Raw genomic sequence first — 17,925 nt, forward strand, 5'->3', positions numbered from 1 at the left:
CAGCTGCAGCTCTTGATCCAACAGGCTCTCTAGACACAGCAGATGTACCAGCAAGAAAGCAAGATGAATATGCATATAGGGTAATATCTTTAACCCTAGGTTCACATCTTCACGTTCTGTGCAGGCTGGGTTTGCGTGAGAATTCAGCCCATTCACATGAATGGGCTGTCATGCCTGCATTTCTGCAAAAAACCTTTTCAAAAACACAGCTGCAGGGAAATTGGTCTTTTTGACCATGCATTTTTTAATTATTTTTTTTCCCTGTGGTTCCAGCACATGCACTGTGATTTTACATGTGTGGGGGTGTCAGGATATATGACAGCCCTGCGCATTTCTGCAGAGCAGTGTGTTTTTCACTCCTGGTATTTGCAAGACACGTAAGAGGAAATTGAAATCTCCGCCTACAAGAATATTCCCGACTCTGCTGTGTCATGTGATTGCTGTATACCGCTTGCCAGAAAAGGTATATAGCAATTTTATTTTAATGAAAAAATAAATAAAGCCTTTATAGGTTGTGTGTACTGCAGATCAATGGACTACCAGAGTGCTAACCAGTGCCTATGTAGTTCATTGAGAACACAATGACTGATGGTACTTTTAGGCATTCATTCACAGGAAACTGAATAAATGACACAGCCATGTGGGTGGAGCCCTGCACGGCAGTGCTGTTTTCACATTGTGAAAGTGGGTACGGTGAGAGGATCCCCTGCCCACAGTCACTGGGAGGGGGGAATCGAGGGGGAGGCTGCAGATGCTTTAGCACGTGAACTTAACCTTTAATAAAAACTAAAATCACACTTAGACTTGTGCAACCCAGTTCAAGAAAGCTGTGTGGTCTCAAGTGTGTACCTGTATTAGAGCCAAACATTTGGCTGGTCATTCAGAGTACTGCTGCTTGCTGACTCCCGCCCTGTGATCTTTCCATGCTGACAGTTGCTGCCCGTCTCCACCCCTGTCATTTATACAGTGCCTTGCAAAAGTATTCACCCTCTTGGCTTTTTACCTATTTTGTTACATTACAGCCTTTGGTTCAATGTGTTTGTTTTTTATCAGAATTCTATGTGATGGATCAGAACTCAAAAGTATAAGTTGGTTTAGTAAAATTGAAACAATATATACATAAAACTAGTTTTCAGAAATCAAAAACTGATAATTAGCATGTGCATATGTATTCACCCCCTTTTTTATGAAGCCCATAAAGCTCTGGTGCAACCAATTACCTTCAGAAGTCACATAATTCATGAAATTATGTCCACCTGTGTGCAATCTTAAGTGTCACATGATCTGTCATTACATATACACACCACTTATGAAAGGCCCCAGAGGCTGCAACACCTAAGCAAGAGGCACCACTAACCAAACCCTAACATGAAGACCAAGGAACTCCAATCAAGTAAGGGACAGTGTTAAGTACAAGTTAGGTTATTAAAATAAAAAAAATACAAATCTTTGATCTATAAGAGGACCATTAAATCTATCATAACCAAATGGAAAGAACATGGCACAACAGCAAACCTGCCAGGAGATAGCCACACACAAAAACTCATGGACCGGGCAAGGAAGGCATTTAATCAGAGAGACAGCACAGAGATCTAAGAACCCTGGAGGAGCTGCAGAGTCTGGAGTATCTGTACATAGGACGAAAAATAAACTGTACGCCCCATAGAGTTGGGCTTTATGGCAGAGTGGCCAGAAGAAAGCCATTACTTTCAGCAAAAATGGCATGTTTTGAGTTTGAGAAAAGGCGTGTGGGAGACTCCCAAAATGTATGGAGGAAGGTGCTCTGGTCTGACGAGACTAAAATTTAACTTTTTGCCCATCAAAGAAAACACTATGGCGCAAACGCAACACATCACCCAAAGAACAACCTCCCAGCAGTCGGGACTGGGAAACTGGTCAAAGTTGAGGGGAAGATGGATGGTGCTAAATACAGGTATATTCTTGAGCAAAACCTGTACCACTCTGTGTGTGATTTGAGGCCAAGACGGAGGTTCACCTTCCAGCAGGCCAAACGCACTGCTAAAGAAACACTGAGTGGTTTAAAGGGAAACGTGTAAATGTGTTGGAATGGCCTAGTCAAAGCCCAGACCTCAATCCAATAGAAAATATGTAGGGCTGGGCTGTGGAAATTTAAAGATTAATTCCTCGATTAATTGTTAAATTTTTTTGATTGAACAAAATACCTCTCCGTCGGCTTCCGGGTCTTCAAGGCGTTCCGTCAGAGATCCGGTGACATAACGGACATCAATGTCACACTGGACTCTCTCTCTACCCCCACCCCCCCCCTTTCCCCAAGTACCTCCGTCTAACGAAGGGAAGGGGGGAGGAGTCCTGTGAGGTTCTGATTGAACGAAAGGCGTACGGGGAGGATCTACGCATAACGTTGCTCCCTTCAGAACGAACACGATTGTCAGCTTTACATGCTGTGTTTTTGTCATCTTTATGTGAGTAGTTTGTGTTTGAACACAAAAATTAAATCTTATACTTAAACAGTGAGCACTTAGATCGTTTCTTTCTACCCATGACCTGGTGTCCTTGCTGAGATCTAAGGAGACGTGAGAGAAGTTTATGGTCCCTGTTAACCCTTTTGATAACCGCTTATATGACCACCTGTTTTGTACAGGGGTCTGTGCCATAAGGTGAGAGTGATTAGTTAGACCGGAGATGGAGGGATTGTCACGTTACTGTGGAAAAAAAAATATAAAAGACTTGCGTCCGTGCTACAGTTTGAATTTTAAAACGTATTTGTGTGAAGTTATGGATTGTAGACACGAACTAGTGTCGGGTTATTGTATATAGTGTATACCACATTTACCACTGACTAATGCAGAGTTGCAATGCAAGGAGATCAGCTAAAAGTGGTTGGCTCTGTATGTGCGTTATAATTAATCAAATAAAAAAAAAAAACGATTAATCACGAAAATTTTAATCAGTAACAGCCCTAAAAATCTGTGGTCAGACTTAGATCGCTGTTTACAAGCGCAAACCATCCAACTTGAAGGAGCCAGAGCAGTTTTGCAAGGAGGAATGGGCAAAAATCCCAGTGGTAAGATGTGGCAAGCTCAGACTTATCCAAAGCAACTTGGAGCTGTGATAGCCGCAAAAGATGGCTCTGCAAAGTATTGACCTTGGGGGGGGGGGGGGGTGTGAATAGTTATGCACATTGACTTGTTCTATAAATGAAATGATGCAAAATCCTCAAACAATCCACGTTGTGAGGCAACAAAACACGAAAAATGCCAAGGGGGTGCATACTTTTTAAGCTATTTAAAGCACCAAACAGATGCTCCATGATCCTTTCACTTTTAGGCCTCATTTATAATAGGGCTGTGGCCCATACATTGTGAATGAGCAGCTTATTTGTGCAGCTGGAGCTGCATATAAGCAGCCTGTGTTTCTCTATGGGGATGCAGCGGCTGTATGAACATAGCTAGTCACCCTAACTTGGCAGGCGTATTCAGCTGATAAAGGTGGCAGGACGTTTTTTACTCCACCTTTTTATAGTTGAATAACATCTTTGAAAGATGTGTGTGGTGTGTTTTTTATTTTTTTTAATTTGCATATTTTTTTGTTCCTATGATCACAAATTATGTATCATTCATATTAAACCTGCAGCAAAAGCTGCTTGAAAATCGGTGCAACACGAATCTCTTGGTTTTGCAGGCAGAGAAATCTGCTTACAAATTCTTAATTTATAAAGACCATTTCAGGTTAGTTATATTTTAGATACGTATACTCTGGGAAATCCGTTGAGAACAATGGTTGACATCCTGTTTTTGAGATTTCCAACTAAAGAATGCAGCTTGATCAGCAATTCTGCGTCCTTCCTTACAGAATACTGTACAGTGTATGGATCTGCTGACAACTTTTATGGAAGCAGTGGAAGAGCACTTGTCAGCACTTTCCATGAGATCCATACTTAAAACCTAGACTTATATCGTGGATCCTGTGTATACTTTGTGACGATGTATGCACTTTCTGAAAGGAATCATTCCTTCTAGAATTGCTGAAATGTGGATGATGCAGATATTCTGTAAGAAACAATGTTTCACACGTGTCAAACCGGACTGATTTGAAACGATTTCCACACCTGCTTTGGACTGGTCTTACAGTTAGCAGATGGTTTAGTTTGCTCATGTTGGTTTAACCACTTGAGATCCGCGCCATAGCCAAATGACGGCTACAGCGCGGATCTCCTTTTCCGGGACGACGTCTATAGACGTAGTCCCGTGCATGAGCGCCCTGCGCGCCCCCTGAGGGGCGCGCGCGGCGCGCCCCCTGAGGGGCGCGCGCGGCGCGCTCTGTGATCGGCGAGTCTACGAGACTCGCCTGATCACCGATCCGTGCAAGGGGTCGATCCCGACCCCTTATCACGTGATCAGCTTTTAGCCAATGTGATATAACGGAGCCGGTAATCGGCTATTATTCCTCCTTGCACTGTCAGCGCGAGGAGAAAAAAAAAGCCGATCACCGGCGGCCATGATCGGGACATCAGTCCCGATCATGGCCAGCCCTGCCAGTGCCCACCTGTCCCCTGCCAGTGCCCACCTGCCCCCTGCCAGTGCCACAATAAAAAAAATGCCCGCGGTGCCCACAATCTGCCTCAACAAAGGTTCTGCACCCCAGTGCCACATATACGTGCCCATCAGTGTCACCTATCAGTGCCCATCAGTCCCATCTATCAGTGCCCATCCGTGCCACCCATCGGTGCCGCCTTAACTATGCCTATCAGTGCCCACCAATGCAGCCTATCAGTGCCGCCTCATCAGCGCACTTCAATGAAGGAGAATGACCCGTTTGCAAAATTTTATAACAAACTATTAAACATGATTTTTTATTTTTTTTTTGCATCTTTTTTTGTTTGTTTAGCAAAAAATAAAACTCCGAGCTGTAATTAAATACCACCAAAAGAAAGCTCTAATTGTGGGGAAAAAAATGATAAAAATTTCATTTGGGTACAGTGTTGTATGCCCGCGCAATTGTCATTCAAAGTGCATCAGCGCTGAAAGCTGAAGATTGGTCTGGGACTGAGGGGGGTTTAAGTGCCCAGTAAGCAAGTGGTTAAGGTAAATTTGTGCTCCATGCAGGTTGCCTAGATATCCTAATGTTTTAAACGTGGCATTTCAAAAATCCATGAAGTACCATCTGTTGTCCATAATACAGACAGTAGCTCGAAGTTGTGTGTTTCATTATGTATATTATTTGAAGAGCCAAATCGGCATATGAATATTGACTTTTAACACACTCACCTGTCCAGCTATGCGGCTGCCCGAATCCTCAAGTGTGGGCACCTAGCTGTGACCGCTTGCGGCTTCACACCCGAGGGTGCACTGCGCATGCACGAGTCACTCTGCGCCTCCTCAATGGACAGGAAATCTTCTGAAACCTGTGACGTTTCCCAGAAGATTACAGAGAAGGAGGGGGTGAGGAGAACTTCCGTCCAAGTGGAACGTGGGAGCAAGGCGGCATGTCAGGGGGGTAAGGAATGCCTAAAACCTTCTTCCACTTTTGGGTGGAACTCCGCTTTTAAGCTTGGCCATACATGTATAGGTTTCTTCATCCACACTAACAGCACAGCTGGCTGAATCCCATCCCATTCCATCTGGGCTATTGTATTCTGACGTACGGCAGTAAGGATACATGAACAGTGCCTGGATCTGATTGGATGCAGGGGCGGTTTGGCCAACAATTTTCCAATACAGTATTTTCAAATTCTGATGTATAAAGCACTACTAAAACCCAAGCGTGACACCTGAATCGATATGCACATCAAAAGTTATTTGGTTCCCAGAAACCAAGATCTATAGGCCCCTTCTCCCTTTTTTATTTATTTTTTTTATTTTTTATTTGGATGGAGTAAGGGAAGGTTATTTGCACTGTAGCTTTTTATCATTTGCATGCTATTGGGGAGTTTTCTCTTCTTAGCCAAAACAGGAAGCAAGGAGAAATTCCTCTCCGGAGAGAGAATACCTGGTTATCATAACTAGTTTCCCCTCTTACTATTCTGGAGACAACCCAAAATGTATGATTTATCTTTTATTTTTAATTATAACAGTAAACAGAATAAATGAAGAGGAAGAATATTCTCAATGTAGGCAAAGATGGCAAGAAAAACTGGTGTTCTAACCCATCTCCGCTCTATCCTAAATAAATGTTTTGCCTTTTTAGTTATACTTTAAGATTCTAGGATTCAACAATGTATCATTTAGCCAAGAGGGGGGTGTTTGGGACTTTAAATGAGGCACAAAAAATGTACCTCCATCCCAGGTTCAAGTACATAAGAAGGGAATGTGGGACTTTAAATGAGGCAATTGTCTCCTTTAAAGTCCCACATTCCCTTCTTATGTACAATGTATCATTTAGGCCAATTTCGCACTAGGTATACTGGTGGTTCTTGTCCATCCAGGACTTGTTAAAGTCTATGTCCACTTTTGAAAAAGTCAAATTTGAGCAGCCCACACTCTCTAGGATTTTGCTATTACTATTCACACAACATTCCTACAAATCCTTTTCAAAAATATATTTCTTGCCTTTCTAGTTGTTTCTTTAGAACAATTTCTGTCTATAACCAAATATGAGTTGGGGAGTGCAAAGAATGCTTAAAGGTTCAAACTATCCAAAACTGAAATTCACCTTCTAGGTGGACTGACCCTTTAAGCAATTGTTACATTTTTGCAAGCGTAAAAGTGAATTTGTATTGGTTAAAGTAGAACTATAGGCAAATCCCTTTTTGCCTTTAGTTATATATATTTTAATATAATGCCTTATTTAGAATACAAGAGAATCTTAATTCTGCCAACCAAATAAGATTTTATGAGTATATCGATTTTCAGATATTGGTTTGGGTTTTAGGAGCACTTTATACATCAGCTTTTGAGAATTATCGATCTACTTGTAGGTAGGTTTGTGAGAACAGCTTCTGTGCAAAGAGTAGCATGGGCATTTCTCTAATTTTTCTTGTTGGTTTCCTGCTAAACCAGGCCATCATTGAGCAGTATTTTGAATGTATGCAAAGGCTTCTTCCTACAGCAGTTTTTCTGATCCAGTCTGTGTTTTGAAATGATCATCTGTCAGTTTACTACTGTATTTCCAGTCCTTTTTATTTTTTTTTATTTTGCAAGCTGCTCAAATTTTACAGCATTTACAGAACATAATTGTCCTGAACATTATTAACCTATATTATATATATATTTTTTTTATAAATTGTCATGCATTCTACAATGTTCACTTCAGTAGCAGTCCAAATTTTTCACTCCCCGATGTCACAGCCAGCTTAGTCATCTGTTTGAAGAGCATTGTTAAACTGTTAAAAAGGAGCAAAGCTTAATACAAAAAAAAAATGTATTCTGCGGTTTTCCTGTGGAATAGTCCTGGGTATCATTTCTACCATGCCATCCTCAGATTTTAACAAATCCCCAGGAACCAGGTGACTAATGCAATAGAGAAATAACTGCTGATGCCCAATGTTTGACAGTCTCTTTATTGATCAGTTGTGGTTATGTTTCCTAGGCAGCTTTAAAGTAGAACTAAAGGCAACCGGAGGGTTATAACACCTTGTCAGGTTGTGTGTTTGTTTTTTTTTTTTTGTTTTTTTAATATCTTTATCCCATTGGGGGAATTCTTTCACTTCCTGTTCCTTTAGCCAAAACGGGAAGTAGGTGGAAATTCCTCCCTCCTAACTAATTCCCCATGAGGGAATTCCTGGTTATTACCAGGGTCTCCAGCACTAGGGTCCCCATTGGAACTTTAACTTTCATTGTTTATGGTAAACATGACAAATGGAGAGGGCAAATCTCCCTAATGGGCACACAGACAGCAATGAAAACCTGACATGTATTCCAGTCCCTGCGCACTCTATCCAAAACTAAATAAAAAATGTTTTGCCATTGTTATAGTTAATAAAGGTGAAGCTTGTAATGTGGTTAAATACATCAGGTATGAAAGCAATATGGGCACTGCATTTACTGCCCATTTTCTGAAAATACTAATGTATGGTCTGTCTCCTGCTTAAAGCGGGAGTCCACCGGGACTCCGGGTTTTATTTTTTTATTTTATTTATTTATTTTTTTTAAAAGCCAGCAGCTACAAATACTGCAGCTGCTGACTTTTAAAATAGTGACACTTACCTGTCCAGCGTGCCTGCGATGTCGGCACCCGAAGCCGATCTCTAGATAGTCTCTCGAGTGCTGCCGCCACCATCTTGGGTATGGGAATCAGGAAATTTTCCATTTCCCGGTTCCCTACTGCGCATGCGTGAGTCGCGCTGTGCAATAAGGACGGTCCCCGCTGCCTCTGGGATCTGTGTGTTTCCCAGCAGGCAGCGGGGCACTTGCGGAAAGGGGCGTAATCTACGCCCCTTTCCGCAGAGAGCTATCCCGGAAGTGGGTGCAGATACCTGTACTGTACAGGTATCTGCACCCCCCCCTCCCTCCTGAAAGGTGCCAATTGTGGCACCGGAGGGGGGGAGGGTTCCGATGAGCGGAAGGTCCACTTTAGGGTGGACCTCCGCTTTAAGTGCTTCTGAGCCACAGACTCAATACCAGCATATAGCAGTGTGTCAGAGAAAAGTGAAAAATCCCAATCTATGCTTTTCCAGGTTTGGAACATCACATTTTGAAGCCAATGCTAGCCATGCAAGCAGCATTTTCCAGGCTAAAAACCGGTGAGGGCAACCTATATATTTCCTGCATGAATAATTTCCTCAAAAACTGCACTATGCCATAACTGCCCATAAAAACTCATAGTGCAAAGAATATGAATGTGTAAAGAAATAACGTTAACAGGGCACACCCTTCATTTCAATATCTTAGAGCTGCAGAATGTCTTTGAGAGATTTGCGGGTGTGGGTGGATATTTAGACACGGTCTACCATCAAGTAGGACTGTGCTTTGTATTCAAAATTTTCCTCCTGTGACAGAGTACAATTGTTCATAAGCTGCTTGTCAGTATTTGTTGTTTGTAGTCTAAAGGGTTAGGCCACCCAAACTTATTATTTCTTTAATATATTTATTAAAGAATTTGGTACATTATCTTTACACAACAAACTTACATGTAAAAACCTGTTATTTCAGTTGGTTTATGTTGGGTAGGTTGAATAATTCCCATAATACAGATATTTAAAGAGGGATTCCACCAAAAAAAAATAAAAAATATTAAAAGCCAGCAGCTATAAATACTACAGCTGCTGACTTTTAATAAATGGACACTCACCTGTCCCGGGTTCCAGCGATGCCGAGGCCGATCGATCGCTCGGCTGCTGCCGTCACCATTCTAGGTGAGGGAATCAGGAAGTGAAGCGAATCGGCTTCACTTCCCGTTTCCCTACTGCGCATGCGCGAGTCGCACAGCGCAATAGGAATTGTCCGCGCTGTCACTGGGACCTGTGTGTGTCCCAGCAGACAGCGCGGCAGGACAGGAAATGGCGTAGACTCCCACGGGAGTCTATGCCCGGAAGTGGGTGTAAATACCTTTGACAGGTATCTCCACCCCCTCCCCCCTGTAAGGTGCCAATTGTGACACCGGAGGGGGGGGGGGTTCCGATCAGCGGAAGTTCCACTTTAGGGTGGAACCCCGCTTTAACTAAAACATTAGAAAAGAGGTGATTTTTATTTTATTTTTTTTTTTTACCTGAGTTGCAATGGAACATGTGGCTGATAGCCGAGATCCACAAACCTGAGTGGCACAGACTAGTTTTGACAGTTTGTTAGTATGCTTTTATATTGTTTTCTGGGCAGCATGTCCTTGTCAGAACTAAACCAGATTCTGTTGTGAATGTTAATGGCCGAGCTAGCAGCATAGTTGACACCAATGATCATTTCCTACCAAGTATAACATGTTATTTTTAAATGAAGAAAAAAAAAAAACACTATCCTCTTCCTCCTCAATGATCATGCTGATTGCTTGTAAGAGCATTTTTGGTTCTGGGTGCCACCACCAGTGGCTAAGGCCCAATTTTTCAGCCCCTGTTTAACAAGGGTGTGTAATTACATTTTTTTTATGCAATATTTTGCAGGAGGGTTCGTTGCTGCGCTCAACTACAATATATGTGAGGGGTTGCAGTGCTCTGGTACAACCAATTACCATCAGAAGTCGCATAATTAGTGAAATGATGTCCACCTGTGTGCAATCTAAGTGTTACATGATCTGTCATTACATATACACACGTTTTTTGAAAGGCATCAGAGGCTGCAACGCCTAAGCAAGACCCACCACTAACCAAACACTGCCATGCAGACCAAGGAACTCTCCAAACAAGCAAGGGACAATGTTGTTGAGAAGTAAAAGTCAGGGTTAGGTTAAAAAAAAAAAAATCCAAATCTTAGATGATCCATAGGCGCATCATCAAATCTATCGTAACCAAATGGAAAGAACATGGCACAACAGCAAACCTGCCAAGAGACAGCCGCACACCAAAACTCATGGACCGGGCAAGAAGGGCATTAATCAGAGACAGTAAAGAGACCTAAGGTAACCCTGGAGGAGCTGCAGAGACTGGAGTATCTGTTCATAGGAAGACAATAAGCCGTACACTCCATAGAGCTGGTCTTTATGGTAGAGTGGCCAGAAAAAAGTCATTACTGTCAACAAAAAACAAAATGGCACATTTTTGAGTTTGCGAAAAGGCATGTGGGAGACTCCCAAAATGTATGGAGGAAGGTGCTCTGGTCTGAGACTAAAATTTTACTTTTTGGCCATCAAAGAAAACGCCATGTCTGGCGCAAACTCAACACATCACATCAACTAAAGAACACCATCCCAATAGTGAAACGTGGTGGCAGCATCATGCTGTGGGTTTTTTTTTTTCAGCAGTCGGGACTGGGAAACTGGTCAGAGTGAAAGATGAATGGTGCTATAACAAATGTAGTTTATGGCGTAGCCTCAGTAGCAAGCATTGCCACCCAAGGACAAGACATGTGGTGGTCTCAATACCCACCACCACATCTGCAGTATATTGCATTTTTTTATCAAAAAACGGAGTCCCGGAGCCATTTTTGCATGCAAATAGACCATTTGTCAATTTTTGCAATCGTTCTACATCCATTCAGTTTTATAACAGATGAAAAATTGAGCTTTGATCCGTTCCAAAAAATGGATGTTGACAAAAGCGGATGCAAATAGTCGATCATCCGTTTTTCCAGAGAGATGCATTGATGTCCATTTCATTCATCAATGGATGGATGAAAAACAAACAGTCAACATGTGTGAAAGGGCTTCATGGTCCTACACAAATTAAAACTGCTGCCCCTCGCCTGTTTACTATTCAACTGTAAGAACGTTATACTCACCAATGTGATCACAGGGGGAGGGAAGACTTTAGAGGTGCTTCTTTCCGCTTGAAGTAGGGCAACATTCTTGAATTATGGCATGTTCTTCTCGAGTAGACTCTTCGAGGCCATGTAGGCAGACACTTTGCTGAAGCAAAATTGAGTTTTTTTGCCATACAAAATTGGTATTATTTATGCGATGTGAGAAACGTATTAATATTATTTTGTCCTTCATATTCACAGCTTGTAAGTTAACTAAATTCGTTTTTTTTAATACTGGTGCTAGAGGATGCCTAATTGGCTATATACCGCCACTTTAATTGACCTGGGTACTTGTGTGAAGATAAGTCAATTTGTCTTGGCCATGGCCTTCAGTCTATTTGGGTATTTGCTAGCATTACTTTACTGCTATCGTCCATCCATGTGTTAGGCCTCTTTCACATGGGGCGGATCAGTAATGATCCGCCCCGTGATGATCCGCTCGCTCAGCGGGGATCGATCAGTTGTCCCCGCTGAGCCGGCAGCTGACAGGGCGGTCTCCGCACACTGTGCAGGGACCGCCCTGTCAGAACTCCGCTCTCCTCTATGGGGATCGGACGAGCACGGACCGTCTGTCCGTGTTCATCCGATCCGCTCTGCAGACGGATAGAAAAATAGGATTTTCCTCCGTCTGCAGAACCGGACAGTAGCGGACGATATCGGGTGTCTGCGGATGCTCATCCGCAGACACCCACTATCCCATAGGGATGAATGTATGCCCGTATTTCATCCGCAAACGGATGGATGAAATACGGACATACCATCCGCATGTGTGAAAGGGGCCTTAGTGTTTTGTCGATGCAGAAAAATGGCTGGTGTTTTGGTCTAAATGCAAACTAGAGGGACCATTTTTTTCACATTGCCTTACCACAAACATCTAGAATTAACAGAATATTTTCCCTTAATACTTTAAGTGCATTCTAACTTTTTTTTTTTTTTTTTTTTTTTTTTTCTTCCCCTAACAGCTCCAAAATTTGGGTATTAACCCAGCTAACATTGGCTTTAGTACCCTTACCATGGAGTCTGACAAGTTCATCTGCATCAGAGAGAAGGTTGGAGAACAAGCCCAGGTGGTAATCATTGACCTGAATGATCCAACCAATCCTATTCGCAGGCCTATTTCAGCAGACAATGCAATCATGAATCCAGCCAGCAAAGTCATAGCTTTGAAAGGTATGTACCCTTTTTTGTGTGTTCCGCAATGTATGCACTGAAAAAGTTTCTAACTATATGTCTTAGACTTGTCTGTATATATGGGAAAGCCTTAGCCTTTAAACATATTGCAGGTTTAGAAGTATTTTAAAAATAATTTCTAATTTCCTGTACATTAATTCTCATAAGTTTGAGAGAGAGAGGTCTGTTTGAAAACAAGCCTCAGCTTTTGAGGTTTACTGTATAAATACAAGACTTATGTCTGTTGCTTTCTGTCTGCACAAGGACTGTTAGAGCCCTTTCACACTGGGGTGGTTTTCAGGTGCTTTAGCTCTAGAAATAGCCTCTGCAAAGCTCCTGAAAACCACCTTCCATTCATGCCAGTGGGTCTTTTCACACTAGTGCAGTTTGCTTGCGGGACACTCCGAAAAGTCCTGCGAGCAGCATTTTTGGGGCGGGTTAGGAGCGCTGTATTTAGCGCTCCCAAAATGCCCTGCCCATTGGAATGAAAGGCGCTTTGAAACTGGAGTTTTTAGCCCTTTTTTTTGGTTAAAAGCGCCGCTAAAGCGAGCCGACACTTTCAGTGTTAAAGCAGCCTTAGACTACATACAGAAGGTCCACCTGGCTTGAGTTTTGCTTTAACTGTAGTTGGTCCTATAACACAATGGTAAAGGATAATTCTCTGTGCATACAAATAAAAGTATGAAAGTGCATGCAAAGTTATAGCTGTGCCTTTTTCAAGCAATTCATTTTTGCATGTAAATATGCCATAGTTTTGTTTTTATTTATTTTTTATTTTTTGGCAGCTATATGTTTTCTCAGACTTTTATAGTGTGTTTTACTAGCCAAGGTGGACTATACAGTTGTGAAAAAACAAAAAACATTTTTGTATAAAGTCATAACCTTAGGGCCCATTTGCACTGCAGTACACACATTTTCTTGCATTGTGGTGCACTCTGCTTTTCAGTGGGCTGCAATGCATGAAAAAATAGGGCAGTTTGCTTTTTTTTTTTTTTTCTTCTTTTTGATACTGTGCAGCATACACTGCCAAACGTGCATTGTGAAGGTTTGTAGGAGTGCCATTCGCAAATGTCACCACAATGCACCAGTGCATGTTGCTGCAGTAGGATGGTGTGAATGGGCTCTTAAAGGGACACTGTCTTGAATCCAGACCTGTGTGATTGGGTTCTAATGGAAGCTGGCATTCCTGGCTTGTGTCAGCTAATAGTTTTATTAGTAGTCATCGTGAATGCAGCTGCTGTGTCACTGTCCTGGTACTAGTATACATATGTTGGGAAAATGTGCCATTTTGTGACTGAGCCACAGGACAGCGTAGAAGAAAAGACACATTTTTCAGCGTGCCACAGCATTGCATGGATGTGAGCATGCACTCCATTTAAAAGCAATGCTGTCTGCAACATGGACGACACAACCAGTGTAAATGACCTTTAATGATTTTTGTTAAATTGTGAGCACAGATGTTTTATCATAGTATAATGTACTCTGTAGGCATATACATAGAACATGTCCACATTATGCATTAAAATAAAAAATGCTGGTACTCGTGTTTTTCAGTGTTATTCTTTAACTTGCAGTGATACATTTTGACCTTTTAATGTTGCATTACTCTTTCTTGTCACTTTCTTAATGCTTCTTGCATGTATGCAGATGGTGAGTTATTTTAGTTAGATTGTTCGAGTTATTGTACTGCATATATAAAAAGCTTAACAAAAGTGTTTCTTGGAATAATTTTTAAATGTGTGGACATATATTGTGAATATTCATAAGCACTGAAAAGTGTCATTTTAAAGGGCATTTCTACTTTCACAACTAAGTGTGGAGTGGCTTTCTGTATAGGCAATGGCCATTAATATGTTGGGGAAGATGGGGGTGGAGAGAATCATTACTCTTTTTCACTGTTGGTGCTGTGGCTTTCATTGGATATAAAGGATAGACACCTTCATGTACCTACAGCAACTTCCATTGACTCCCCATGTCTCAGTGCTGGGCTGTTTCTAATGGACAAAACTCTGATTCCTCCAGGTAGGTGGTCAGTGTTTAGCCAGTCTGTTGCCCCAATGCATTCCTTTTGGCAGCCTACCTCCTAAATTGGGCTGCCTTATCTGTCATATGTATTATTTGGGATGGGGCAAGCATGCTTCATCACTGCCAGGATATCCCAGAGTAATACTGGACAAGAGCTGCCTGGAATTTGGGCATAGAGGGAACAGACTGCTGCAGGTATGTGCAGTAACTTCTGTGTCTGCACTTTATAGCTACTAGCAGCTTTATTTTATTACAGTCACAGCGTGACACACAGTGAAAAGCTGCCTGGGCTGGTATAAACAGGCAGAACCTGAATATTACAGCAGTCACTGAATTGGGAGAGTTTGTGCTTTACAAAAGTTGACCAAATAAAATTTCCGTTTTTATAGTTTGAGATGGTCATTACAATTAAAACTTAACTTGGTAAACTTCGGTTTTTCCCTTCAAAAAGAAAAACACAATTAGAAGCACTTTAGCTTTTTATTTGCTGTACAATTACTGTACAATGTCTAACTCTTAATGTGTCCCTTTTTTAGTGTGCTTCACATAGTTTTCTTCCCTGATTTACATATTGTTTGGAATATGGTCATGAATATGTTTAAATCAAACTTTTCCATTTGCTTTTACCTAGTCAGTGGAATGAATGCTTGACTTGTCAGGGTGTTGCAGTAAAACTTGAAACGTATCCATTTAGTTCCCCTTGTCTTTATAATGCTAGAATAACCTAACCATTACAGTTATCCTTTTGCATGCTAACCTCAAAATACTGCTTTGCTTGATCACTTAGACTGAAGGTGTAAATGTCAAAAACATATTTTGTTCTATAGGTATGTTTCATATGGCTTAAGGAATTTTTCACTTTTGGAATTTAAAAAAAGTGGAAACCGCTTATCTTGATCAAGTAATGTCAGTGGTAGATGTCTGCTCACATTGATCCCACCCCACAGTCAGGTGTTTTCAGACTGCCACTGCGCTCAGAACTTGACTTCCCCTATACTTGTTCTTTTTAAATTCTTCAGCACAAGACAGGATCCTGCCAGCATGATTGTGTGGGCAGACCCCTGGAAATATTGTTTTTCTATGTAATGAAAGGGAGTTCAATTTTCTTGCTGGTCACTGGAAATACATTCAAAATATATTATGTTCAAGCATAGTTTGTTTTTGGGGCCATGTCTGTCATCATAACATTGACATGCAGTGAATTAATGCAGCCGGGGTTTTAATACCCATCAGCACATAGGCTTCTCTTCTGCATGTTGTTTAATGAGCTTTTGCAATTCAGGACCCGCGAACAAGGTGTTAAAGTCAAAAGTTGACAAATGCTTAGAGCTTCTCACCTTTTCAATTACCTGTTTTCAAAGAAGAAATAATTTTAATCTGTGACAACATTTACATTTTTACAATCTTTATTTTAGTTGTGAGCAAGGGATTGCCTGTGGACTTTACGCTCACCAGTAACATGCTAAGTATACTAATGCTGCCAGTCGCTTTCAGGCGATCTGTTGAGAGGATTATCACATTAAATGTATGTTGTGAGGACGTAAAGAGATTAAGGGTCATTATTAAAACACTAGCTCTCTTGGCAGCTAAACTCTGAAAGTAGACTTTATAACCTTTCCCGCAGGTTGATTTTAATCCTTTAAATAAAGTTAGAGTTGGTTAAAAAGCTGCCTTATGTGCTGGTAAAACAGCCCATTTAATATAAAAAATACAATGGGTTAAAAACCTTCTGTAGTTTGATAAATTGATATAAACCTTCAGAGTGAGGCAGCCAGTTAGCGTTGTATATCTATATAGCTGACTACACTTTTTTTTTTTTTCTCTTCTGTGTTTGACAGCCTGAACAGACAGTCACTGGCTCTGTAGACCTTCCTGCTGCTCCCTAGATTATAGAGAAAGGAAGTTGCAAAACTGATTTGTTTTTTTTAAAACTTGCAGGCTCTGTGAGTTGGAATAAGAATGATGGCCCCAAGCCTTTACAGTTTTAATAAGGCATCACTAGCAGCTCCCATGCTTCCAAATCTTGCAGGTTTTAAAATGCTTTAGTCTAGCCATGCATTACTATATTCTTGTACTTTTTTTTTTTTCCTTTTAGATTTACCAGAACCCTATAATATGAGGTCAAACCTAAACGCTTTCATTTTGTAGACAATTGGGCAGGCCCTTGCACTACATAGTTGAAGGTAAATCAAAAGGAAATTGAACAAGAAAACTGCATAATGTATGGCCAGCTTAACTTCTGGAATCTGACTTTGTCCACCTATATGCAGTAGCTAGCCTGCTGGTTTTCTAGTATGAATAGTAGTTTTTAAAGAGCCTGGATGTTGTAGATTTTCCCAAATCACCTTCTCGTTCCAGTGTGGGAAAGTGGTAGTTCCTTTTCATTAGCAAGTTTCTGAACCCTTTCACATGTGCGGATCCCGGCAGGGTCTGTATTCAGCCATCCGCTTGCTCAGCAGGGATCACTCCGTTGATCCCCGCTGAGCCAGCGGATGACTAGTCCGTCTCTGCAGAGAAGGACCGTCTATCTGTTTTTCATCCGATCCGCAGATGGATGGAAAAATAGGAGTTTCCTCCGTCATCAGTTTCCGATCATTGCAGAGACTGATGGTATTGGATGTTAAACCGCTGACATCCGCTATCCCATAGGGGTACATGCATGTCCATTTTTCATCCGAAAATGGATGGATGAAAAACAGACATACGGTCCGTCCTTGTGAAAGGGGCCTATGGATGGTAGATGTTTTTTCAGTGAGCTAAATCAAATTGGCTTTAGCATACAGTGTTCCTACCCCATCACTCATTTAAATGCATCTTCACTGAATGCTGACCTATTTAATCTAATCCTTAAGATTTTCTTGTGGATCCTCTGTAGTGGCATTTGTTTTGTTTTGTTCTGACAAGGTGATTGAAGTTTGTGTTTTTTTATATATATATATATATATATATATATATATATATATATAATCTCATACAACCTAAGAGGTCAATTCTGAATTTATGAATTATGTTTTTAGAATTAGATTATGTGTGCAGGTATGATACCATAAAGATTATTTGTTAAAAAGCAGCCAAATGTTTCCAGACATCGCATAATGAAAGCACTGTGCGATTCTGTATCCATGATCGCTTTTCACAATAAGAGACATGGCTCGGTGCATAGCTTAATTTTGCAGTTTGACATTCTTTAGCAGATTTTCAAAAACTTCCTCTGGCTGAGGCAGAGAGATGGGTGGCTGATGTCATCTCTGCTGCAGCCAGTTATTTTTATTCATTGAGAATACAAAGCTGCCTATGAATGGCTAAACGCTGATCAGCCTGATTCAGTTTTGTTCTGGGTGTGGAATGGGATGTTCATTTTCCACAGCCAGAACACACATACTATCTGTAGCGGAATTTAGCTGAGCTAGCATACAGTTTATAT

The 17,925-nt window shown here is 41.3% G+C and overlaps 1 protein-coding gene across 2 annotated transcripts in view; it reads left to right on the plus strand.

The window, feature by feature from the left end:
* Nucleotides 1-17,925, plus strand: part of CLTC (clathrin heavy chain) — a 106,603-nt gene that overhangs the window by 20,114 nt on the left and 68,564 nt on the right. For both annotated transcript variants that reach the window (XM_077482108.1, XM_077482109.1), the window contains exon 2: nt 12,269-12,476. In XM_077482108.1, coding sequence (XP_077338234.1) covers nt 12,269-12,476 — 208 coding nt within the window. The remainder of the gene's footprint in view (nt 1-12,268; nt 12,477-17,925) is intronic.

Source organism: Lithobates pipiens, unplaced genomic scaffold (assembly GCF_037356315.1).
Source record: "Lithobates pipiens isolate NorthernLeopardFrog02 unplaced genomic scaffold, aLitPip1_a1.2 Scaffold_16, whole genome shotgun sequence".
In the NCBI taxonomy this organism is placed as follows: domain Eukaryota; kingdom Metazoa; phylum Chordata; class Amphibia; order Anura; family Ranidae; genus Lithobates; species Lithobates pipiens.